This window comes from Bombyx mandarina, chromosome 22 (genome assembly GCF_030267445.1).
Source record: "Bombyx mandarina strain Sakado chromosome 22, ASM3026744v2".
Taxonomy (NCBI): domain Eukaryota; kingdom Metazoa; phylum Arthropoda; class Insecta; order Lepidoptera; family Bombycidae; genus Bombyx; species Bombyx mandarina.
Window position 1 is genome coordinate 4,948,617 of NC_143228.1, and position 26,089 is coordinate 4,974,705.

The window sequence follows — 26,089 nt, forward strand, 5'->3', positions numbered from 1 at the left end:
TCAAGATGGGTGGCGCATTTACGTTGGAGATGTCTATGGGCTTCAGTAACCACTTAACACCAGGTGGCCTGTGAGCTCGTCCACCCACAAAATCTTTAAAAAAAACTTGAGGCTGGGTGGATAACAAATAATAATTGATGCATGCAATCATATGTATCGTTGAATGAAATATAAATTTCCCTGTAATATTTTAGGTTACGTGACTCCAATGATAAGCGCGAAACTCGCGTGTTCAGAATACGGCAAATGTATGGGACTTTTTTTTATTTATGGTGGAAAAATGTAAATTTAACTCTAAAAAAACATAAAATTCTGAAAAATACTCATGTACAATATCTATAACATAGCCATTGTACTATAAGAGTCATGTATATATTGGACGTTATATATTTTCAGCAGTCTAAACCAACGCGCCGTAAGAAAGAGCCAACAAGTTCCAAGTTTACTTTATGACAAATCTCCAAGGATTGGCTCGAGGAGTGGAAATGTTTTGTTCCGACTAAGAACCAAACTTTAGTATTTTGTTCCAGGGATTATCTTCTAATGGCCGAGCAATTTTACTCGAGCTTGTAAGGAATTAATGACGAAACTTCGTTAATTAACCCCATTTGGTGATTATTCAGAAGCTAGGTCAGTTTCAAATGGAAAGTGTTCGTATACAGGGTGTAACAGAATGTGCCCTAAAAACGAAGTCAGGGAGTAGTGCGGTTTTTGATGCGATTTAATAAATTATTCATTGGAAACAACTAGTGTCCCTGGTAATAAGAGCCTAACAAATTTGAAGACTTATTATGACTTAAATGATGACGTAAAACTTAAGTGACATATGTTTTCTATAATGACATATTTATTTCTTCTCATGCCAGTCTTAAAAGGTGACTACGGGTATCGACCGAGAACAGGCATACTCCGAGTATAACTAAGATATTGCGGTCCCCAACTGGTACTTATTCAAATCAAATCTAATCAAAACTTTGTTTATTCAACATAAATGAAAGTACACACTTGTTGAACGTCAATAAAAATTACCGCCAATTCACAAAAACTAGCTTCCGTCCTGAGAAGAACTGGTAAGAAAATCAGCGCGCATATCTTTTTTTTTTTAATTAAAATTACATAAAAAATTATATTGTGAGACTGCACGGGTGGCTGCCATGAAATGCATTTGAGATTTCGACCTCATGTTTCAAGGTGGACGGCAGCATCCACATTGACATTGTGAGGTTTATCAACTTCAGTAACGATTTAAAGTTAGACGTGAGCATCTGTAATCTATGCAATAAAGCGGCTGTCCCATCCCTCAAAGGTGACCAATAAATATATAGAAAACAAATATATAAACATAAAAATAAAACATTTCTAACTAGAACTCGTAAACTGAAAGAAAACTGACAGGAACGGTAGTAAAGTTCCCTCGAAACTAACAATCAAAGTTTTATTATTTTGTCGACGAATTAAGACCAGCTTACGTGAGCTCCGGATGTCATAATGACAAAACTTGCTAAACTATCGATGATGTGTAATCGTTGGTGATTACCTCTTCAATGTTTGTGTAACAGGCCGTCGTTACCTGGCTTTTGGTGGGCAAATAAATTATTACGAAACTTCGAGAACAAAGGGTTGGTTGCGTTGTAACTTTATGTTGATGAATTTGTGAGGTTGCGGAGGTCGGGTACGATGCTGAGTTTCTTAAAAGTGTTGTAATTTTTTTTATTGTGTATTCGTATTTTGTAGGTTTTCTTAACTTTAATAAATTAAAAATGTACAGTATTTTTTTGTTACATTTTTTTCTGTGTACCTTTTAAATTGCTTATTTCTTAGATGAACTATGTAGGTAATACTGATTTATTCATTGCACCTTAACGTTTTCTCTCTGGGATAGTGATAGGTGCTGATAACTAATAAATTCACACATTGTGGTTTAAGTTCATAGTTTTTATGTGCAGAACTTATTTAGGTATATCGTCTCTTCTGAATAATAAACGGACAGTCTTTTGTTATGTAAATTCCTCTATGCCCTTCGTAAAATCAATTTTATGTCAAAGCTTTAAACCAAAGATACGCTTCAAACTTCTGAACAAAACACGATGTTATACTCACGGCCGCTAGTAAAAAGTCGAAGTTGCAAACAGTTAGGTCCTTCAGTTTAGAAAAGTCCCCAGCCAAAAGTAAATGGAGCCAAGACTCCTCTACGTGACGTTGTGTGAAAGCGGCCGCCGTCCTACTTGCCGAATGGAATGGCGTCGAATCTAGAAGAGCGTCGTCATCGTCTACACAGCCTGATAAAAGGAAAATGTACTTTAATCTTGCTGCAGTTGGGCTATTTTAGGTCACCCAGATATCATTCCCTAAAATGTATACTCCGGTGGGAGTGTTGCTGTTTCAGATACGATAGCAATTGAATCACACAGCTGACGCACGTAATCTACGATTTCCGGGAGAAGCAAACACAGGTGCAGCCATTCATTTATATTATAACGCAGATTCAAGAATTATGAACTAAAACGCAAGTAATCGTAGCCTTACAGAGCGTAAAACTATATCAGAATAGACCTAGCTTGCCTACAATGAATTATACCAGTCTTTTCAATTTAGGTCAATTATATTATATTGAACACGTTTTCTGCTAGAAGACTTCTGGATTTGTGGAAGTCAATTTACCACAAATTTTATTGCTGTCATGCCATGTAATTTGTCTGTTTTAGTGCAGGATCCGGCGTGTCATTGCGTGACGATGAACCGTTTAGCGGATGATAAATTGTATTCGGATATTTTGAATTTTACTTTTGCAGCAACAAGCCTAGTTCGGTTTTGTGTACAAATATATTTTCATTAACGCGAGCGCGTTGAGTAATAAGGTTACGTATACATCTATTGTATTATTTGGAAACAAGTTCTGTTATAAGTATCATTAATCTGCTAATATGAAAGGTGACCTTCGAATATGAAAGGTGACCTTCGAATATGAAAGGTGATCTTCGATAATCGTATTTTTTCAACTAAGTATTTATTAATAAATAAGAGAAGATCAAAGGTATGAAAGATCCAATAACCAATGCTGGGATATATTGACATCTCTTTATGCAAGCTACGAGTCCGGCGGATTCTAACATAGTGACGTGTACCTATAGATATCACCAGATTAATACCAACGTCTAACTTGAGACATGAGGTAAAAACATCTTTATTATAAAAATAACTTCCGAAGAGGAACGCTTCTCAACAAAAACAAACAATGGTGGTATCGTTACAGTCTACCACCAGTAAAAATATGTGGTGGATACTCAGCTAACCGAGCTATTTTTTTATGATTGAAAGATTACTGGTGACCCGGAGGCCTTTCCTGTTTCACCAGGACAGGTGGGTGAGCAAAGGTTCAGCCAGGAGGGGTGGGATTTGCTAACAACTGCCTGAGCGCCTCCGAAGGAAACCTAACAACTCAAGAGCAATTACTTCGCGAATGAATCTACCACCGGATCGGAATCGCGACCCGCTGAGAAGATCCGGCGAGAAACTCAGCGGGCTGATGCATGGGTTAGGTTGCACGTCGAACTCTTTGTCGAGTTCGACGAGTACGGTTACAGGGGTTCTTAAGCCGGTTCCTAGTGTTAGAGCTAAAGGCGTCTAAGGTTATTGGATCTGAGGGATCCGTAAGGACGTGAACTGACCGAGCTCGTGTGCTTCTGAAGTGTCCGTGTCGTCGGCGTCGTTGAGGAAGGAGGAGAAGTGTAGTGCAGCAAGGTCTGAATGGGCGTCCCGAAGAGCGCTCTGCACGCGAACATAGCGGCGTCGGGCCCGGGCACCGGCCGCCGCCGCCGCCCAACGCCAGGTACTACGTCCCGACACTATTGTCTCTGTTATGAGATTCTCTGAAAATATTCTCTTGTGCTACACCGTAATGAACATTAAACTATTTTTTTTTGTATGCTTAACGGCAAACGATGGGAAGCTGTCCCAACTCGTTACAAATTGAGTTGCTCGCATCCAGGCATCTCAATATTGCAGTAATTGTTACGTTCTCTCTTGCCTCTCTTTCTCTCTCTAATGCCTCTTGTAAAAATGAACATTAAAAAAAATCTAATATTTAATTATTTTATGTAATATTAAAAAAAAAAAGGAATGCCTGCTAGGTTTCTTGCCAGTTCTTCTCAGGACGGAGGCTAGTTTTTGTGAATTGGCGGTAGTTCTTTTTGACGTTCAACTAGTATGTACTTTCGTTTATGTTGAATAAAAAAAAATGATTTGATTTGATTTGAATTAACTTTTACGCGATCGAGAAGTAAAAAAAAGCTCTCACTAAACACACCGTGAATACTGTAGAAAACGTGAAACGAAATTGTCTAATCCTAAAATATAGAATACGAACAGTTTAAAAATACATATTTGTACTTCTGGAACAGTTAATACGCAAATTTATCAAGACTGTAAAAAAAGTTTTCTTCATATATTTGCCACGTACTATCCGTCTTTGGAATGAGCTCCTCTTAACGTTGTTTCCTGAGCGCTATGACATGTCCTTCTTCAAACCAGGTTTGTGGAGAGTATTAAGCGGTAGACAGCGGCTTGGCTCTGTCCCTTGCATTGCTGACATCCATGAGCGACGGTAACCACTTACCATCCAGTGGGCCGTATGATCGAGTGCCTGCTCGGGCAATAAAAAAAAAAATTTCGGTAATGATTCCGACAGTGTTTACTTACTCATCATGTACTTGGCGACACATAATGTTGAAAAGTTAAAATTTGCATCTTTTAATGTTATAACGGCTTCGCTATTGCTCGTCGGCATCAAAAGTTCTAAAAGTTCCAATTCCGTTAGGCCAAACTCCGAACAAGTTATATAACCTAAAACAAAAAGAAAACTGGAGGCAAATTATTTCTACTCGGCGCTCCTGTAGAGCTAGAAATCGAGAAACTAGTTGTTGACAAAGTCAATAAGCAACTAGTATATTATAGGTCAAATCTATTTTAGTAACTCCGCAGTGCTTGGTATTTTTTTTGTTTGCTAAGATTAATGAACTAAACTTCATTCCACTTATGGTTGTCACTCACTTGCTAATTTACTAAAAGCCTTTGAACCGAAGACCACTTCTAAATTATCGAAGGCACCGTCAATGTAGTCTCCGTAGCATTTGTTTTCCGGGCTTTCTTCGATAGCATCCAAAAAGTAATAGCAGTTCTGAACTTTGAACTTTTCCTTTTGCGCCGGGGTCAATTGCAATTGCTCTAAAGACATCGCACTGGTGCATACTAGGAAGACATTCCTTGGAAGAGACATCGGTAGCCACGACAGCCCTGTTACTATATCGCACTCTAAAGGATTGACTCTGTGAACGTTATCAATAAATATAAACAATATTTCATTTTCCATCTCTTCGCATCTCCGCAATAGACTTTGAAACCAGTTATTAATGTACAGAGGATCAAAGCTGGCGTCTTTAGGTAAATAGCCTTCGGGAATGTTCAAGATTATTGATATTTGTTGGCACATGACTCTTAAAAGTTCCAAGTTGTAGGCCGATCGCGGCGTCGAAGCGGAAAACCTTATTATCCTTAGAACTGGCTTCGAGAAAATTTCCTCGCATTTTGTGTACAAGTGCGTCAACAAAGTGGTCTTTCCGGAAGCGTCGGGCCCATATATTAACACCGGAGGATGTCGAGTTCGGTTCTCGTAATTTTCCTTCACGGTGCTCAAAATATTTTTAGATGCTTCTTCTATTTGTTTAGCGTTGACTTTGTAAGTTCGATCGTGTTCTATACATATTCTTAAATGAGTGATGTGCTCGAGAAAAACTTCCTGAAATAAATAAAGCGGAACCGTGAGCGAACGATTAATTATTCCTAGCGGCACCCTGAACTAAAGATATCAAAGTTGCTTTGTAACTTTCAGCCGGTAATTTAATTACTTTTCGAGTTTTAATTACGCTTTTTAACTCTAACCTTGTTGTCTGTTTTGTTGTTCATTTAATTTATAGCTACGATGTTGTTTTGTGTTCATTTAAAATCAGAATTCATAATTATGGTGTGTCGGGTTTTGAAATTATGAAACAAGCCTATCAATTTGTAACACTAACACTCTAGACGTCGCAAGATCGATATGAAAACAAGAAATGAATGATATTATCACTGGCACGAGCGAAGGTAATTCTTTAGTCAACTTTAGCAAAAATATACTACCTGTACAGTCTTCTTCCGTCCCTTTCCTTGATCAGGTTCAGTACTGAGACTATCATCGACTAGTGAACTCACTAAGCCTAGAATTTTTTCCCTGAATGGTGCTAATTTTTCTTCATTCTCAGATCCCCCATCCGTCCTCGAAGAATCAGCAGACGATGGCCTAAATTGATAAATTGCGGTCTTAATTGGTTAAAGAAAGATTCGAACCATTGAATCTATGTGAATTATGATCTTCTTGCCCTTATTCTACAAGGTTGGCTCGGTAGAGTAATAGGTAGAAATTTGGATATTTGTTTTGGTTCAGTTTTGCAGGCAATATGACTTAAAGAAGTTTAAGAATGGAAGACTGTGTGTTGATACAAATTGACATAAATGATTGTTGAGCGGATAAAGCTACAAAATAAGTTTAATTTACTACTGCTGTAGAAGGACGTCAGGTAGTAAGAAGAAGTACTAGATAACTAGTAACTTATTTATATATTCAGGTTAGTTGGATAGACTTCTGTCACACTTGTTCCTGACGAAGTGCATCTTTTTATTACTATTACAAATATAGCCAGGATCGATTGACTCACTCTAGTCTTATAAAGTGAGTATCAGGTAATGTCTCTTCCATTTTTTTCTTCAGTTCTAACAGCCTTGTATGTGCGAGGACAGTAATTTTGGAGTCGTCCTCTTCAACTTCCGCCAAGTCACGAAACACTGCTATAAGTCCTTTGGGATGATTCCCGTTTGATAAAAGTTCTGCAATTAAAGTTATGTAGGTTTCACATGTCGTAGGTATTTCTTTTTTCGTTTTCCTGAGTTACACACGCTTAACAAAAAAAAGACTCCTGCTACTAGTATTACAGTTCATAGATAAAAATCCGTGTAAAGCAACTCTTAATTTTCAAGACATACATTCAACATGCCAGACATAATTTCAATCGGGGAAAAAACATTAAGACACATATAAAATAAGCATTAAATTCAACATTTGAAAAGTAATAGCGATGTGATTTGTAAGAAATTAGGTTAACCTTCACCCTTTCATGGTGTGTTTTTTTTAAATGCGAACAAAGCTTCAACTTACGTTGCAACTTAATAGGGATTCTATTGAAAAGTTTGGTTAATGTAAACTGGAGCAATTCAATTTAATTAAATAGAAAAAGCAGTAATATGTTCGCCGTAAAAGAAACGAACAAAATATATTATTTATATATTATCTGAATTTCCAATTTTAAGTTTATCCTTGACAAAATATCGTCTTCGTGGATTTGATGTACATTAAGACAATAAAATATGAGTTTATGTATTTTTTATCGTTTCTAAATGATAAGTAAGTGTTGTCTCTTTTCCATAAATGTGTCAAAGTATTTTGGAGCACGTGAATAATATCCTCGTTGTGTAGGAAACATTGTAATAAAATTACAATTGCTAACGCAAATGGGATGCATTTTGATGCATTTACGAGCACTGGGCTGCCAGACTCTTTAGCAATAATTGACATTGTTTAATGGAATAGATACGATGCGGATAGTGCAGTATTGGTCATTGAAATGATCCATGAGATAAGCCCATATGCCACAATGGAAATCTTTCATTCGATGTTAATAGTAATACGCGGAGGCTATTCGGCGTGAGTTTTTACGTCATTAGAAGTTACGGAATTAAGAAAAGCTGCAGTTTCTGCAATTTTTTTCCCATTTATAGCAGACGGTTAGGGGCAACCTGGTCATAAGTGGTTACTGTCCCTAATGCCCACGGGTGATGATGAGGAGACAGACAAGTTGATGATACCACTAAAAAACTTTTCAAACATTGTTATAGAAGAATGTGTCATAGCTCTCAGGTAACACCGTTGAGGCAAATTCACTCCGAAGCTGGATGGTATGTACTCGTTATGAGTAAAAATGAGACGATCATCTCCAACAATAGTGCATCATCATCTTATAGCACTCTCAGAGACTGCAAGTTTCTCCGATTACCCAGAGATTCGCCAGCAATCGAGCGTTGTATAAAACTAACCAATATTATAATCAATAAGTGTTAGCAAATAAATGTAAAATGTAAATATTAAATTGTAAGTTAATTTGTCTGTTCATGTTCTGTGTGGTCGTGTGCCGTTCATCTAATTTGGTGTTAAAACGTTGTATAGTTGTCGGCACAGCAAGGAAAGTTTATGCTATAGTATCATTTTCATTAGATATTGGACGCGAGATATCTTTGAAGAATAACCAAGGGCACAAACATTTACTCCATGATGTACAAACATCTTTCACAAACATTTAGTGACCTAATCCTCTGCGTAGCTTTTCCGTGTCTGCGAACGGCACCCAATTAGCTAAGCGTTTCACTTCCCGAGCCCTCGTGTTTGGAGTTCATTATTTTTGTACATAACAATCCTTTACACAATGATAGTTGCGCAACAATAGCGATAGCAATAGCCAACGATAGCGTGTATCCCATATATTTAGTGAAATTCATAATAACTAGCGGTCAGTATGTGAGTATTACGTATTGGGATGTTAATAATAATTAACAAAAAAGGTATAATACAATAATACACCACGGTTCGTTTTTCAATAGTCTAATGTCATAAACACATCAAGTTGGAAAGTTTTTCGAGAGATCTAAACTCCGGACTGTAAAGAGTCCTTAAGTCGGCAAAACTTGCTAAAGCTCCTCTAAATTTCTAACTTTGAACAACTTAAAGGAGACTTCTAGGTACTCGTCTATTATATTTTACCATTGGAGTCAGCGATAACAAACTCTGACATCTGTTAGATACACGGATATACATACTCGTATTATTATGCGATAATTTATTATATATTGGAACGAAGTTCCTTATCGCGCGTTGTGAAAGGGGGCTAGACGGAAAAAATTCTTACGAAAAGTTGTCACGACACTTTTTAGATCCGTAATTCTGACCAATCAACGTGTAGGCGCTTATCGCGTGACATTGTTCGTATCCGATTGGTCCGCGTAATGAGTACAGTTTCTCGAGATAGCGTTTCAACAATAGTAATTTAGTTCATAGTATTGTTTTTTTCTTCTTCATAAAGCCGTAATTTATTATTATAACTTAAAAAAAACATTACAATTCTTTCACTAATTAATCGAAAGGAACTTCGTTCCATCCGGGTGTCCCTTGACACCTCTGAAGTTTTTTTTTATATCGACTTGTCCGCGTAGTAATAACAGTGTGTCAAATTATTATTATTTTGTCCCAAAACTTGCTCAGAGGTTTTCCTTATCAACTATTATAATATTTGAACTTTGTAATCCGCGAGAAGAATGGCCGTTAATGTATTTTGTTCCGTAAGTAGTCCTTAGTTTTTTTTTTGCTTATTTGGGTGGACGATTTCACAGCCCACCCAGTACAACGTAAAAGCACCACCGACCTTGAGATATAAGTTCTAAGCTGCCCACCTACTGCCCCACTCTTCAAACGGAAACGCATTACTGCTTCACGGCAGGAACAGACAGGATAAAGTTAAAAGTCGGTTTAAAGTATCATAATTTAAAATCGTGGAGCTATTCAATATACAGTCATGATACAATCTTTTGATATGGAGTTCTGTTTATAGGTATATTTTATTTATATCTATGTATGCAATTGTAACTATTGACCGCGTTTATCTTACCCAGAGCTAATTCGCATTGTGCTTCGACTGGGCTTCGCAGCAGATTTGAAACGTCGACTCCCCTGGAAATTGCCTCAAGAATCACAGCATTGAATGCCTTCTGTACCTCGGCTAGGCGGCTACGCTGCTCGTCTCGCTCCAAAAGATCGCTGAACCTGTTCCAAAGTTACATACTCATTATATCGACTTCCACGGTGAAGGAATAACATCGTGTAATGAAAATCAAACCCGCAAAATTATAATTTGCGTAATTACTGGTGGTAGGACCTCTTGTGAGTCCGCACGGGTAGGTACCACCGCCCCGGCTATTTCTGCCGTGAAGCAGTAATGCGTTTCGGTTTGAAGAGTGGGGCAGCCGTTGTGACTATACTGAGACCTTACAACTTATATCTCAAGGTATTTACGTTGTAGATGTCTATGGGCTACAGTAACTACTTAACACCAGGTGGGCTGTGAGCTCGTCCACACATCTAAGCAATAAAATAAAATAAAAAATAATAACTTAGTCAACCAATAGAACCACTGTATTTGCTCTGTCGCAATCTGGTCGAGATACAGATATAACAACAGTATCTTACATTACAGTACAAAAAAAAAGATAAATTCTTAAAACCGCATATTAATAAAAGGGAGATGCAGAAAATTTTGATGTCAAACTATGGAATTATAAATTTAACGAGAACATAATGAAAAGTAAGAGACTCTAATTTTTTTTTTAACAATTGTTAGGTACTAATTCTATTAGGTTAAGAAATTACTATAATTTTGCGTATGATAGACATATCCAGTTTGAACGAAGCTTGTATCCCTGTTATTAAGACCGTAAATATGTTATTAAGACCTCAAATTTATTTAAAACGGATGATGACATTCATCTTGAGGTATCTAGGCTCCGGTAACTGATTATGTCTTCCGATTTAGCTTATAAAATGCATATATCTTTGCATGGCCAGAACTAATTAAAATTCATTTGAGTGTTGTTGACTGAATCACTCATAAAGAGCCTTACGCTTATGAAGAAACAATAAATGAAATGAAATGAAAGGCGAAGGAATAAAGGAATAAAGCACATCTGATGCTGTCCGAAGTAGATATTTCGGTATTGTAAATTTTTGGGCACTCCCGAAACGCGTTATAGTTATAGAACACAAAGAGGTCAGTTCTGTGTGATCGAGCAGTTCCATTAATTTGGGTTCTTCTTATCCAGGATAATCCTTGAAGATTGATCGAGACAATATAACATTTCGTACATACTACATACAATTGCTTTCAGTACAGATTACTGTATGTTTTGTGTACACTGGTATTTTGGCAACTATGATAATAATTTGACATGTAAAATATAATTATGTTAATATTTCCAATGTACGTGCGGAAAGACTATACTTGATGTTATATTGAGAGAATTTAAGGAGATTTCAATATATGCTTAGAAGAAATCTATGTTTCGAATACTTTAGTTTTCATTTTTTTTTTTCCTATCTAAGCTGGTAGCCTAGAGAGGCTATTCCAGCGGAACCTTAACTAGTAGGTGAGCTCACGGGGCTCAAACCTGACGACGATGCTAACACGAACCCTAGCAAGAGTCGTGCTTCGCAGAATCTACCACCGGATCGGAATCGCGACCCACTGAGAAGATCCGGCGAGAAACTCAGTGGGCTGTGTCTGAGAGTTAATTTACTCGTCGAGCCCTTCGTCGCAAGCGACGGGTTCGACGAGAACGGTGACCGGTGCTTGAAGTACCTAGAAGCACCGTTAGTGGATCGGGAGGATCCGAGATGACGTGTTTTGGGCGACGTCGACTGCTTTCCATTCTGTCCGCAGGATCGGGAATGTAGTTACCGGCGGCCACGATGAGAGGGTTCTCGTGTCGTGCCGCTTTATCGAAGTGGGTTTTCATAATGATTACGATTCGGGTGTACGGAAGAAAACACTATTATAGGTTTTTGTTTACGTTCTTTGCAATTACTCGTTAATTTTTGGACGGAATTATCTGATACCATTTGATAAATTCGCGATCGAACTGTGGGTAACGCGTCATTTCTAAAGTGAAGTGAAATAGCGAATTTTCCAAACAAACCTAAGCCAAATTACAAATAAAGAAAAAAAAAAATGTGTGGTGTCGTGGGACACCGGATAGGAACGAAGTTCCCAATTATAAAAATATTAATTTAAAGTTCTATTCGAGGTATGAAGAAAGAGAGAAAGACAGAGAGAGAGAGAGACAGACAGACAGACAGAGAAACATGCGACGCCACACAGCTTACAATAGCTTACTATAGCAAAAAGTGTCGTGACAACTTTTCGTAAGAATTTATAGCAAAAAGTGTCGTGACAACTTTTCGTAGGAATTTTTTCCGTCTAGCCCCTTTCACAACGCGCGATAAGGAACTTCGTTCCAAAAGTGTCGTGACAACTTTTCGTAAGAATTTATAGCAAAAAGTGTCGTGACAACTTTTCGTAAGAATTTTTTCCGCCTAGCCCCCTTTCACAACGCGCGATAAGAAACTTCGTTCCAAAAACATACACATATTTTCCCAAATTGAACCCCAAATAGAAATGCCGATATCAATTTTCGAATACACAAAATACAATGAAATAATAAAATATGATACTTTTCCCTTTTTCTTGTTACCCAATATTGTTTGGTTCTCACAAATGGCCGAGACTAAAATAATCGTAAAGAACGTAATTCGATTACCATAAACGTTTTCGAGGAGGTTTTCCCTCTTTATCAAATTACGACTTGAACATCTGACACATTCGGCAAATTAATGTTAACTAGAGGTCCCGCAGTAGTCGAAATTCGACTATAATTAACTGCAATTGTAAGTTTGTACACTATTATGATTGTATTTTATGCTTCTATAATCACAAATTTCGCCAAGACTACACTATAAAAATATTAACAAAGACAAACAATATTTAATCTATTCTCAATTTGACAACAGACGTCAAGAACAAAAGTTTGACAGTAAATAGTATGCATGCATGTGTGCATCAAATACATGTTATGTAGTGTGTGTAACGTTTTCTTTATTGATTTAATGTATCTATTTTGCATTATTTAAAAAAAATATTAGCATTGTGCACTTCTTCTCTATATTCTCTATAAGTGTGGAAAATTTCATACTCCTCCGTCCGCGCAATTTTTGTAAAAAGGGATGCAAAGTTTTTGCTTCACGTATTAATATATAGATTTATATGTTATTTTAATACCGAGGCGTTAAAGTAACCTACCGACTCATTTGCGGTTCCTATTTGATTTTTATTTTATTGACTTTTATCAAAAAATAACCGAAATGGACAAAATAATTGACAGAACGTACATATGTATTTTTTTTTTCATAATTTAATTATTGAGAAATCGATCTCCTAAGGAATTAAAAGCCCGTATGTATGTATGTGGTATTATTTACGAGGGCGGCACTGAAAATTTCGGGAATTAACGAAGTGACACAACATTACTATTTAAAAATGTATTTATTGCTTTTCGAAGTATTCTCCGCGAAATTTGACACATTTTTCCATACGATGGAACCAATCATTGAAGCAACCATTCCATTCGGAAGTTGGGGTCTGCAAAATGGCCGTTTTGTAGGCGTCCAGAGCTTCTTCAGGTGATGAAAATCTCTGTCCACGCAATTTATTCTTTATTTTAGGGAAAGTATAGAAATCATTAGGGCTTAGGTCGGGGCTTTACGGCGGATGGTCTAATAATTCTATGTTTTCTTGCTCTAAAAACTCTTTTGTTCTGTGCGCGGTGTGAGAACTCGCATTGTCGTGATGGAGGATGATGCGGCGGTTGCAGTTCTCTTTACGGAGTTCAGAAACGACCTGTGGCAAACAAATGCTAGCATACCATTCTGCATTAACCGTTCTTTGTCCCTCAAGAGGAATAGTCGTAACATGGCCGGTTTTGGAGACAAACGTGGCCACCATTTTTTTTGCAACACTCCGTGAACGAACAATTTTTGCTGGCTTTAACTCATTTTCGAACACCCAAACTCGTGACTGGTTTTTTGTTTCGGGTTCGTACGCGTATATCCAGGATTCGTCACCTGATACAATGTTGTATACAGCATTTGAGGATCCTGCGTGGAATCTTTCGAGAGTTCTGACGCACCAAGTAACGCGAGCCGCTTTTTGCTCTTCACAGAGCGAATGCGGTATCCATCGGGAAAACAGCTTTTTTACACCTAATTGTTCATGCAAGATTATTTGTATTTGACTCATGCCAATGTCTAAAGTTGACTGAATTTCGCGGTATGTCACATGTCGATCTTCCTCAATCAGCTTACGCACAGCATCAACGTTTTCTTGGGTGACTGCAGTTTTTGGACGACCTTGACGGGGATCATCACTGAGCTTGACACGTCCACTTTGAAACTTAGCAAACCAGCGATAAATTGTGGTTTTGGATGGGGCTTCATCACCAAATGCAGAAATCATCCGGTCAACACACTGTTTTGTGTTAAACCACTTCGAAAGTCATAATAAATCATCACTCTTGAATTTTCTCGAGTCAATTCCATTTTCTCAACGACTAAACAAGTTTGACAAATCCTCGTGACAAGACCGAGAATCTTTTTTTAAATAAATAAATGGTATTCGATTTTTAAAACCAAGGAGTTTTCAATTAAAAATATTTTAATATGACAGGAGCAGTGGAAATATTCCATTCCCGATACTTTTAGTGCAGCCTAGTATATAGCAGCCGTAAAACAATAGAACTGAAGCTCGACCTCAAATCTCAAGATGGGCGGCGGCATTCATCTATGATATCCGAACCACGTCTAATATTAGATATGCCAATGCGTCGTCTGCTCCAGCGAAGTGAAGGCTAATGTGAGGTATAGGTACTTTATTAATGCACAATCTGCCGTTGTTGTTATCTTAACAGTTAGGTGCAAATGAAGCTATTATTTTCTTGTTATTAGAAACGGAAGCAATTCTCTAAGCGACACGAACGTAAAAGTTTTATCGCGCAACTTCTAGTATTAATTTATTTACTTCGACACTAGAGAAAATTGTTTCCTTTTGATATTAATCTTGATGAAAATATAGATGTTAAGTAGGATTATAATCAAATATTTATTGAAACAAATATTGCTTAAGCTCTTCTTTCTCGGAACGATAATATCTGTTCTAAGAAGCTGTAAATAGCTTTGTTTAGATTTTAAGATTGAATCATTTAATAGATTCCATTACAGCGTACTTACTCTTTTATCTTATCAAGTTCACTGTAAATATCATTTTCAAACGAATATCACAATTAAATGTTTTAAATCTGTTTTAACTATTTTTTACATTGGTATAGTGTAAATTTAATTCCACGATACAAATCTGTTATCTTTTCTTTTTTCTTTAATTACTGTCGCCATTCACCTTATGACATAAGGTTGACTTTAATACAATTGGATAAACGACTTTCGAACGTTGGGCTACATGCGTAAGTTAATTATTGCTTGTTGATGAAGTTTGCTTGTAGCTTGATTTTCGTTTGCGGGTAGCTAACACAGAACGCAAGATATTTGATAGATGCCTGAATCCCGCTAACGAAATTTCTCAAGATAAGCTTACACATGTATGTAAAAGTTCCAAACAATAGCATTTGGACCGTCGGTCTACTGAGGAATATCACCCGCTGAGAGATCGTCTCTTTGACGTTCTTCTAAAACGTTTTGTTATTTTATTAAACGTTTATTAATTAAAACGACTTTTACGGTTTATTCTCGGGTTTTTTGCTCATCTCGCGTGGTCACAGACAACGAAAAACTGTACAGTACTGAAAGCGCCGAAAATAATATAATGACAATAAAAAAAGGACAGATTAAGCCATTTAATAATAATTAGTTTTAATTATGTCCATGACGTGCGAAAACAGAAGACTGAATCGGGTTTTCGCATGAGCAAATGCATATAAGGAAACGCGGGCACGTTTGGTTTAGAAAAATCTTTAGAAAATCCTTTGATAAGATATTGAAGCAAATTTATTATACATTTTACATCATTTGCGGACTACTGCTATGGCATTTCAAAGATCCAACAAAGACGTTTTATGAGTAACATACCTATATTATAGGTATAGCTACAAAAAGACTATTCAAATTTATCGTGACTCGTTACTTCATATAAACTGTATCATTGACCTATTTTGCGGTGCGATGCGCAAGGCGTACGTGCACCTACAATTGAAAACAAAAACACTTACTAACTGTTTTGTACTATGTGCAGTATAAGTCTAGGAAGCCAAAAAGAATCAATTTAATTACTTATTTTATTTAAGTAATCTTATTAATGTTGTGGTCTACAACAGCATTCAACTTAGACGGCTCCGTCTGTCATTCTGTCTTAACTCATTAATTATAATAATTAATTTGTTGTTCAAAAAAGCTTACACGATCTTAAAGTTGTGATCTTTTATAATATCAGAAACCTCGCCACCTTGAGCTTTCATTCCTATTTTTTTTACCGTTTCTCTATATTAATTCTATTTTCACCTATTTTTAAATCTTTATTTCATTGTTTCCCGATTGGAGAGGTATTTTATGTACCAGTTAGCTTTTCCATCACCGTTTCTAAAATTTCTACCGTGAAACAATAATGTATTCATGGTTTTAAAACACGAAACCGTTATCTCATGCATTTAAACTTCGGTCGCAAAGAGTAAAACGTCATTTCCAATGGGCTCTAGTAGCCACTCGAAGCTAGATAGGACCTGAATTCGTCGGCAAAACTATAAATTATCCACAAAAAAACAAAAGAACAACAGAAAATGTCAATATTTTTCTCATATTCATTTGTTAAATGGATCCAACTACGTTTGATACAGCCCTTACAAAGACGCTAGAGTTTCATGACTTTTATTGTGAAAGCGAAACACACACCCGAATAATATGAAAATAAGAGCAATAGACCTCATATACAGACGCTATGTAATCCACTCACGATCAAACAAAACGGTCCACTCCTGCATTCATTCCTTTTATAAGTATTACTTGTTGTCTCTCTCTCTCTCTGTCCCCGCAATAAAAGATAACCTTCCTTAAAAGGTGTAGCAATATTTATGTGAACAGAACCTTCTTGTGTAAGATAAATTATTTATTTTACGAGCCAGCTGAGTAATCGGACCTGCAAGGGGACGCTCGTAAATTGTAACGAGCTAAATAGATGGGACGGAGTGAAAGAGCGATCATAGCATGATTTAAACGTTTTGTTGAGGCCGGCTGAGTAATCGTTCCGATGAATGATTTTTGTATATCTTTGTATATTTGAAGTTGATCAGCCTACAGTATTTCAATCGTAAGAATCCTGCAACCACGCGTTGTGGTTTGAATCTCAATGATACTTGGTTTGCGGACAGCATTTATTCCATACCTAGTTGATGGTTAGAGTAATGTTCTACAGATATCAATTTTTTTTTTTTTTTTTTATTGCTTAGGTCGGTGGACGAGCTCACAGCCCACCTGGTGTTAAGTGGTTACTGGAGCCCATAGACATCTACAACGTAAATGCGCCACCCACCTTGAGATATAAGTTCTAAGGTCTCAAGTATAGTTACAACGGCTGCCCCACCCTTCAAACCGAAACGCGTTACTGCTTCACGGCAGAAATGGGCAGGGTGGTGGTACCTACCCGCGCGGACTCACAAGAGGTCCTACCACCAGTAAATGGTAATATGGAACATTTTTAACATCAGAAAGTTGATAGGAAAAAACACGGTATCAACTCATTAACATTAACAATTGAGGGCGTTCATAAAAGATAACAAAAATCACTCACCATTTGTCATCGTCTTCCAGGTGGTAAATCCCGTCACTACTAAGACGGTAACAGGCGCGAACAAGGTCAGCCTGTGCTGTTTCTGATATGACCATCTGTTCGAAGATATCTGACGGTATCTTATAAGGCAAAACTGGGTGGTACAATGAGGCATCACCACCAAAGAGACACTAAAAGATAAAGAAAATATGCATGAGTTTTGTTGCTTTTAAAAGTATAGGCAAATACCAAAGGCATGTTACACAAGCATCAAATTATCACTCATCAAAAAGGTATGTAAAGGTTAAATTTAAATTGGCTTTTTGAAAGTTGAAAGATGAAAGAAGAAAGAAGCCCGGCACCATATGTTATGCTCCTTCTGTCTCTTGCTTTCTAAAGCATAAGTCAGGACTTATGGCTTTTTGTGGTAGCGAATCCGGTTTTTGAAGTTATACTTCTTTAGGCGCGTTATGAAAAATTGATGAGAGTGAAATTTTACGATGCGCGCGCACCGTGACACAAAATTAACAGAATGAAGTTGCCTACTAAATCGCTTATTACAATACGACCGACGTAACTTGGCGAGCCTGAATATAGCCGCAGGTGAACTTTCCTAACCGTACCGAGAATTACCGAATTTATGCGATGTCAAGAAAAAGGATGTCCAATATGCGTGTTTGAGGATGTAGTTTAATCGATTTTTTTTCAAATTGATTAAAATTTAAATAAAAAAAGAAATAAATTTAATAAAAATAAAGTATAGCTTTTTACGCGCGTACATAAGTACACGCACCCTTTTTTAAATAAGAAAATGCTTAAAAGGAAACTCAGGTCACGTTTGGTCTCTATTAACATTTTCGGCCACAGAGTGCGAGTTCCCTAGCGATTCCCTAGCGTGGGAATCTCATAGGTGATGCTCTCAGCTTGTAAAAAATACCAGGTGTAATACTATGAACTCCTGGCTGATGCTTCTAAGTATCAATTGCTATTGGCTATCATAAAATTGTAATGAGCCATTTGGATATATTGAAATTTTAGAATAAATCACCCTTATGATATTTCTGAAGAGCAACATTACTTTTTTTTAAACAAGTGACTATCAGAATATTGTTCTTGAAAGACAGCTTATGTTCCGATGTGAATGTGTGGATGTAACTATTTACCATAAGGTAGAATTCAGGCTGTCTATTGGCCCTGTAAAAAATCTCACCGAATTCTCCAAGAAATCCTTCTTAGTATACTCACAACAAAATATCCAGCTTTGGAGGAATGATTACAAGACCTTATTTCGTCCAGATAATACCGTAATAACGCCGGATTCGTTTCATCTCCACCGTCTGTTCCGTAATGCATATCCACAAAATCAATCTGTGAAACAGAATACCATTTAGATTTGGAAGAATGTAGTACAGCTCTGCTTAACTATTTTGTGAACCAATAAAAAAAAAAAATTAAGAGTCTAAGATTTAATCTTGACTTTAACGCGATTCTGAGCGTGTCTTAAAAAGAAAACTGCTTAATTTTTTTACGACAATCGGGTTGTGGTCATATTCAGAATACGAATAAAGATCTTAAGCAATTTTATTATTATTTAATCATGTTATAATGGGTTTCCATACGAAACATAAAAAAAATATTTTAGTGTAATAAATAAGGTATTTATTATTTTATCTTTTTAGTAAATCACTTTATACAATGTTGGTAAAATTTGAAGTGTTTCCTAACATATTTTTTTTATTAACTCGACAAATAAAATGAAAGACGCGGCAAATGAGACAATCTTGATACTTGTCGTCTGGGTTATCGGCATATCGAAGTAATTGTCAGTTGAGTACATGGATGATGTGGTACTTATTAAATTTAAGAGACTTAGTGGAGAGTAAATTCTGCAACTTGACAGTATCGCACTTCTAAACTGTTAATTTGTATTTGTCTGAATATTAAGGTCCAGATTTGGTCTAGGGGCTTTGAATGTAAAACCTTGATATATTGATAGTATATTTATTTGTTGTGTTGTTGTTTGTTGTGAGTCACACTTGGATACTGTTTTTAATACATAAATAGTTGGACGAACTCAGTAGTTACCAGAGCCCATAGATATCTACAACGTAAATGCCGCCACTCACTTTGAGATATGAGATCTAAGGTCTTAGTATAGTTACAACAGCTGCCCCACCCTTCAAACTCAAACGCATTACTGCTTCACGGTAGCAATAGGCAGGGTGGTGGTACTCACCCGTGCGGACTCACAACATGTCCTACCACCAGTATCATATGGTAGTATGATTTGATATTCGGAAATAAAATTTGGATTTTTGATATGTAGATACCCCTAATCACTCAGAGTTGACTATACTGTCAAGCATTCTATTTCAAGCCATGTGTACTAGAGTATTTCCTTGCCACGAAACTTGCTATCGGATGCATATTGAAGTCACGAACGCCAGCCAAAAGTTACTGCTGAAGCGAAGTTTCAGTGCGAAATGTTTGCAGTTACACGTACCTATATATTAGAATTTAACGTGATGCAGGGTTGGAGTTAGAGATTACGTTTTGGTGGATAATTAAATTTTTGGTAAATAATTTTGTGAGTTAATATGAGAATTTACATTATTTATTTATATTATTACTATTAATCAGAAGATGCAGGTGTGTGACCTTGGCTACTTCGAGTTTTTGCTCTATTTCCCTATCATGTGCTGTGGCATTAGTTCAGCAATTAAGAGGATTGCTATCAGTCTCCGTTTTTCAATATACCAAGGATGGAAAACAATCTGCAGTCGGGGCACCCAAGCAGTAAGGAATTTCTTCATTAACAAAAAAAAAGGATGGGTGGTGTCGCGGGACACCGGATAGGAACGAAGTTCCTTATTATAAAAATATTCATTTTAAGTTCTATTTGAGGTATAAAGACAATAAAACTGGAGGTTTGGCAACAACCCACGGTTATTCGGTAACGTGTGAACTTATTGTGGTACACTTCATTCACGGTTGTTTGCATAAGAGTCAGTGTATTACGCAAACGAACGCTCAGAGATCGTGGTCAATGAATGATAAAAAAATATGTTATTTTTAGTACGCTATTACAAAGTTAATTCGTACACTGTGTGCATTACTAATTTGTACGTTATTACAAAGTTAAGTCGTACAATGTGTGCATTACTAATAAAAATCTTACGTTACGGACGTTTTTTTCGGTTAGGGTACCCCTCCGCATCGTCCCATAAGTAACTTCGTTCCAAAAACATTACAACAAAATCTTACATTGAAAATTCAATAATTATTTATAAATAATTTACATATGAAATGATAATAATTCAGCAAATTAGATAGAAAATAATAAATAAATTATAGGAATCCTACAACCGACAGCGCATAATGCTCCTCCAATCCAACTTCGAAAGTCGTATGCGCACAAGAATTATAATAGAAAAAAAGAGAAATCGCTTGGAGAAGATTTAGCGCTTTTTCCTAACGTGACGATTCCTAACAGTCAGGCTCTGCCGCAAGGCGTTCTGAGCTTTAAGAATGTTGCAAAATACGAAAATAGTCGAATGTATTGGAAAAATTTCCCCCTTACCGAAAACCACTCATAGATGTGGTAGCTCCTGACACAATAAAACTCACTTTGTATTTTATTTAAATCACTGAACGAAAATCAATGAAATACGTAACGGAAAGATTAAGATTTACATATTATATATTGTCTCACTACACTCACGTATCTTGGAGATAAATTTGGATTTGTAATCTTGGAGATCTTTAGTAATAAAATCACATTTTTATGAGATAGTTTTTCCAAAAGCAAAAGGCTCTGTGTTCGAATTTATGCCTTGCAAAATTAAAGATGTGTGTCGTCAACGCTCACGCTACGGCCACGTAGTGAAGTTGTTTGTAACGTAACACCTACGTATGTGGAACATAGTGGTCTAGTTTCAGTGAAGTTTTAATGTCGTTTATTTGTTTATTTATGTGCCTCCTGTGACTGTGTTTATGTTAGTTTTACTAAAGTATAAATTTTCTCAAAATCAAATGTGTTTTGTGGAGTTTAAGGACAGTTTAATCAATAGCGTAGAGATTGTGTGAAATAATATATTGTTTTAATTAGTTCTAAACAAAAATATGCACTCAAAGAAACTCATCATATAAAAGACACTTTGAAAGAAAAATATTTATCTAGTCCGACCGAATTTTTAATAAAATATTGTAATTCTTTTTGATTTCTGATAACGCAGAAGGAACGGTAGATCTAGTAACATCTCATTATTAATAAATGATAAATTAGCGTAGACTTATATAATTTTAACTGAATTGAATGTTTGATTCGTCAACACAGAGCCTATGCCACTTGGACTACATACTTGTAATTTTGGCAGTTGATGTCTTTATCTTGTGAGCATCCACTAATGAAGAATGTTTGGAACTTTCATCCCGAAGGAGATAAAATAAGAGTTGAATGATAGTATGGAGTTTATTTTTCAAATTAACAAAAACGAAATTTAGTAGTATTAATATGAAATAAATTATATACGCGTCTAGTTTGAATTAAATAGATAATGGGTTTGTTGGTCTTTTTTTCTCAATATTTTACCGTTAAGTTGTTGAACAAGTTTATTTATTAAAGGTTAAAGTATGAAATTGCCGATTTGTATTGAAAAAGTGAAATTCGTTTTTTTATTTCATTTAACATATTTATTTAATCAAAATATCTACCATTATTACCTATACATTGCTGCCATCTAATAGGAAAGTCATTTATGCCTTTGCGATCGAACTCTGGTGATCTAAATTTAAAAAATTGTGTGAAAGCATTTCGTACTGCCTCCTGAGAAGAAAACTTTTCATCACGTAGAAAATTGTCCAAATCACGAAAAAAATTGTTGTCCGTTGGAGCAAGGTCTGGCGAATATGGAGGGTGACGAATGGTTTCTAATTCCAGTTCCTGTAGAGTTAAAACGGTTTCTCGTGCTGTATGAGGTCTCGCGTTATCCTGGAGCAATAATGGTGAAGATCGATTCATGAGTCGGGGCTGTTTCACTGCAAGTTTTGCTATCATTGTTCGGAGTTCGGCACAGTAGACACCTGCCGTTATTTCTTAACCAGATCAGAGAAAGCTATAGTGAATAACACCTTACTGTGACCACCAAACAGTTACCATTACCTTTATATTGGTAAGCTTTGCTTTAGGACACTGTTGCGGCGTTTGACCTGGGGTAAGCCATTGCATTTTTCGCTTACGGTTATCGTAAAGAATCCACTTTTCATCACATTTCACAATTTCATTTCTGTATCGATTCAACAACACAACACAAGTTTCTACACGCGTTTCTTTCTGCAGATCAGTCAAATCATGAGGCACCCATTTTTCCTATTTTTTTATTTTATTGATTTGACGCAAATGAGTCAATATTGTTGGTAAGGTAACGTTAAACTATAACGCTAATTCCTGGATAGTTTGGCTTGGATCGGCTCCCATCATCTCTTTTAATTCATTATTATTCGCATGTGTGGGCAGTCTTCCACGTGATTCGTTATTCAAATCAAAATTTCCATCAAGATGCGTGCGTTCATTAGCAGTCCTCTCTCCAAGCGGGACATTGATATTGAGAGCTGTTTCTGTAGCGTTAGTTCCGCCTCGGAACTCGTATTCAAAAATGACTCGAATTTTCGAAGTATCCATCTTTAATAAAAAAAAACAACTGACAGTCGATAATCGAATGTCGCACATTTTTTAAAAGAAGAACCTCATAGGTACCGTTTAAAAATAACTTTCACTCAAAAATCTCAAGCCGTGACATATTACAATTAAATGGCAATTTCATACTTTAACCCCTATTATGAAACTGTCACTTTTGGATGGACTTCATAATTAAAGAGATTAAATTCATACTTCGAATCTTATTTTAAAATACACGCGAGCGAAGCCACTGATAACAGTTATCCATCGTATAGTGAAAGGTATACAGACACTTAAAATTGGAACCTAAGATGGTTAAGCATCAAAAACAGACATAATATTTAATCCTATGAGACATAGTAAAAATACACCGGCAAGAATTCGGATATTATGTAACATTAGTAATTCCGAAGAGAGAAGTATTTTAGATGTTTAACCAGCCTATGATAAGAATATTGAAAGATTTGATATGGAAAAAAACTCATTTCATGAACAAAATAATTCAAAGATTTACCTCGATGTATCGATCATCGTAAGTTGACTGGAGTTCAGGTCCGACCATTTCTAAGATCTGCCGTCTTTCTTCTCGAAAATCTGCGAATTATAGTACCATTTAATTTATTGAGATAGGCTTACTGGTGGTAGGACCTCTTGTGAGTCCGGACGGGTAGGTACCACCGTCCTGTCTATTTCTGCCGTGAAGCAGTAATGCGTTTCAGTTTGAAGGGTGGGGCAGCCGTTGTAACTATACTGAGACCTTAGAACTCAATCTCAAGGTGGGTGGCGGCATTTACGTTGTACGTAACCACTTAACAACAAGCGGGCTGTGAGCTCGTGCATCCATAGATCCAATAAATAAATAAAGATATTTCTAAATTTAATTGGAAAAACTTAAGTAATGCGTAACGTGATATTGTTTTAGACTCTTGTTCGTTCAATGTTCAATTTAACTAACGTTAACAAATAAATGAATAATAAAATGAGATTAAATTTGTATTTCATGACAGTTGACATTAAACATTTTTACACATACTATAAAAGTAAATGTCCTGTACTAAAGTTATATGACTATTATGTGAAAAACCAAGATAAATGATAAGGGAAGTGAAGATTCAACAAGTTGGAGAGGTTTCCAATTTAAAAAAATATGTGTGTGTGTAAGTCACACACGGTAGAAGTGAAACTAAAAACTTTAAAAATAATCGCAAGGGTCAACCACTCCGCAGTGCAATGGAGCAGCCGCTCCCCGGGGGAACCGCCTGCTTGATCACGGTATCCCGACGCCAGGTAGGTATGATTTAGCAAGAGAAATACGAGAACGTCTATCAACTGTATAACATCTCGTCACCGCGATTCATGAATTGTTGAATTTACGTGTAGCGACATCTGTTGATAACAAACTAAATAGAAATAAAATAAACATGGCGCGTAACGGAAGAAATTAAGATGGCGCGTAACCGAAAAACGTTACATACGTTTTTTCCTCTCTACTTCGATAAAGAAGTTTCACTTCAATTTAACGCCTATTATTAATGGTATTTTAGGATCTTACCATTGTATACGGAAGCGACGAATATCTTGACGGCTCGAGGTCCAGGCCACTTGTCACTGAGCTGCGTGTTTCCCTGCAGCGCTTGGAGCACCAGAGGCTCCGGAGAGCTCATCGCGACCCCGTTCTTCTTTACCTCGCTTCGAACTTCTTACATAATGCCACGGACATCTGTTGAACAAGAGGACTCTTTGTGTATTTTGGTTACAGAAAACATCATGAGACGCTCGATTAATGGTATATTGTCTTTTAGTTAGCTTAAGTCATCTGACGACTTAACAACTTATGCTATCTTGTGACTGACTCTGTTGTGCAGTAATTAGCAACCCTGACTGTTGTGCCGGGGGTCGTGGGTTCGATTCCCACATCGGGCAAACATTGTGTGATGACCAAGTTTACTTGCTCTCTGTCTGGGTGGCTATTAATATTATTTTAAGTGTATATTTAAAGTTTTTTTTTGTTTATTGCCCTTGTAGGCAGACGAGCATACGGCCCACCTGATGGTGAGTGGGTACCGACGCCCATAGACTTCAGCAATGCCAGGGACATAGCCAAGCCGCTGTCTACCGTAAAATATATTTATCAGTCTCTGGTACACATAACACAAGGAATCCTAAACTGGGACCGGATTGCTGTGCGTTATTTGTTCCCAGTTTATTATTATTATTATCCAACTTAACAATATAAATAAATTTCTGTCTAGAAGCACGTTTTTGTTATTAAAATTCAGGTTACATGTATCGCCCGAGACCATGGTTAGCCTGCTTATGACAGAGCCGAGAGCATGGTCTGTTGATGACAGCTGACAATTATATCTGCTCATCCTAAGTAGAGAAAAAAATCACAACGAACTCTCCCATTTCATTTAAATATTGCGTTGTACATTGATTTTTCAAAAATAAATTAGGTAAAAGAAATGATAAAACATTATAAATAAATTATAATACTGGTTTAGTACGTACATAATCATACAATAGATTCGTTCTCATTAAATTAGTGTTCGTCCAATGATCGAAATTGGATCGTAATCACTGATTTTATAAGATTTAGACTAGTTTTAATTGGTATCTCTTTTGTTTTGTTATTTATTTATTTAGGTGACGTTTAAACTTGTATAAAATAATAGGGTTGTATCTATGAAGTTGCCGTATTATAATACTGACCATTTTAAAGGAAAATTTGTGTGTGACTGACAATACACACATTAAAATGTAATTTGTTTTAAATTCGGTAGTTTGTTTATTTATTAGTGTTTTGTTTTCAAATATACATTTGTATATTTTTCATCAGTATGAA

General features: G+C 36.4%; 1 protein-coding gene across 2 annotated transcripts in view; it reads right to left on the reverse strand.

Annotated features, from left to right (window-relative positions):
- Positions 1 to 26,089, reverse strand: part of LOC114240297 (protein qui-1) — a 103,812-nt gene that overhangs the window by 24,316 nt on the left and 53,407 nt on the right. For both annotated transcript variants that reach the window (XM_089737120.1, XM_089737119.1), the window contains exons 2-12: positions 24,797 to 24,964; positions 23,759 to 23,838; positions 18,813 to 18,935; positions 17,589 to 17,758; positions 9,804 to 9,958; positions 6,750 to 6,918; positions 6,175 to 6,334; positions 5,050 to 5,794; positions 4,699 to 4,842; positions 3,669 to 3,869; positions 2,101 to 2,279 (exon numbers count right to left, since the gene is read on the reverse strand). In XM_089737120.1, the coding sequence (XP_089593246.1) occupies positions 2,101 to 2,279; positions 3,669 to 3,869; positions 4,699 to 4,842; positions 5,050 to 5,794; positions 6,175 to 6,334; positions 6,750 to 6,918; positions 9,804 to 9,958; positions 17,589 to 17,758; positions 18,813 to 18,935; positions 23,759 to 23,838; positions 24,797 to 24,908 (2,238 nt within the window). In that variant the 5' untranslated portion in view covers positions 24,909 to 24,964. The remainder of the gene's footprint in view (positions 1 to 2,100; positions 2,280 to 3,668; positions 3,870 to 4,698; positions 4,843 to 5,049; positions 5,795 to 6,174; positions 6,335 to 6,749; positions 6,919 to 9,803; positions 9,959 to 17,588; positions 17,759 to 18,812; positions 18,936 to 23,758; positions 23,839 to 24,796; positions 24,965 to 26,089) is intronic.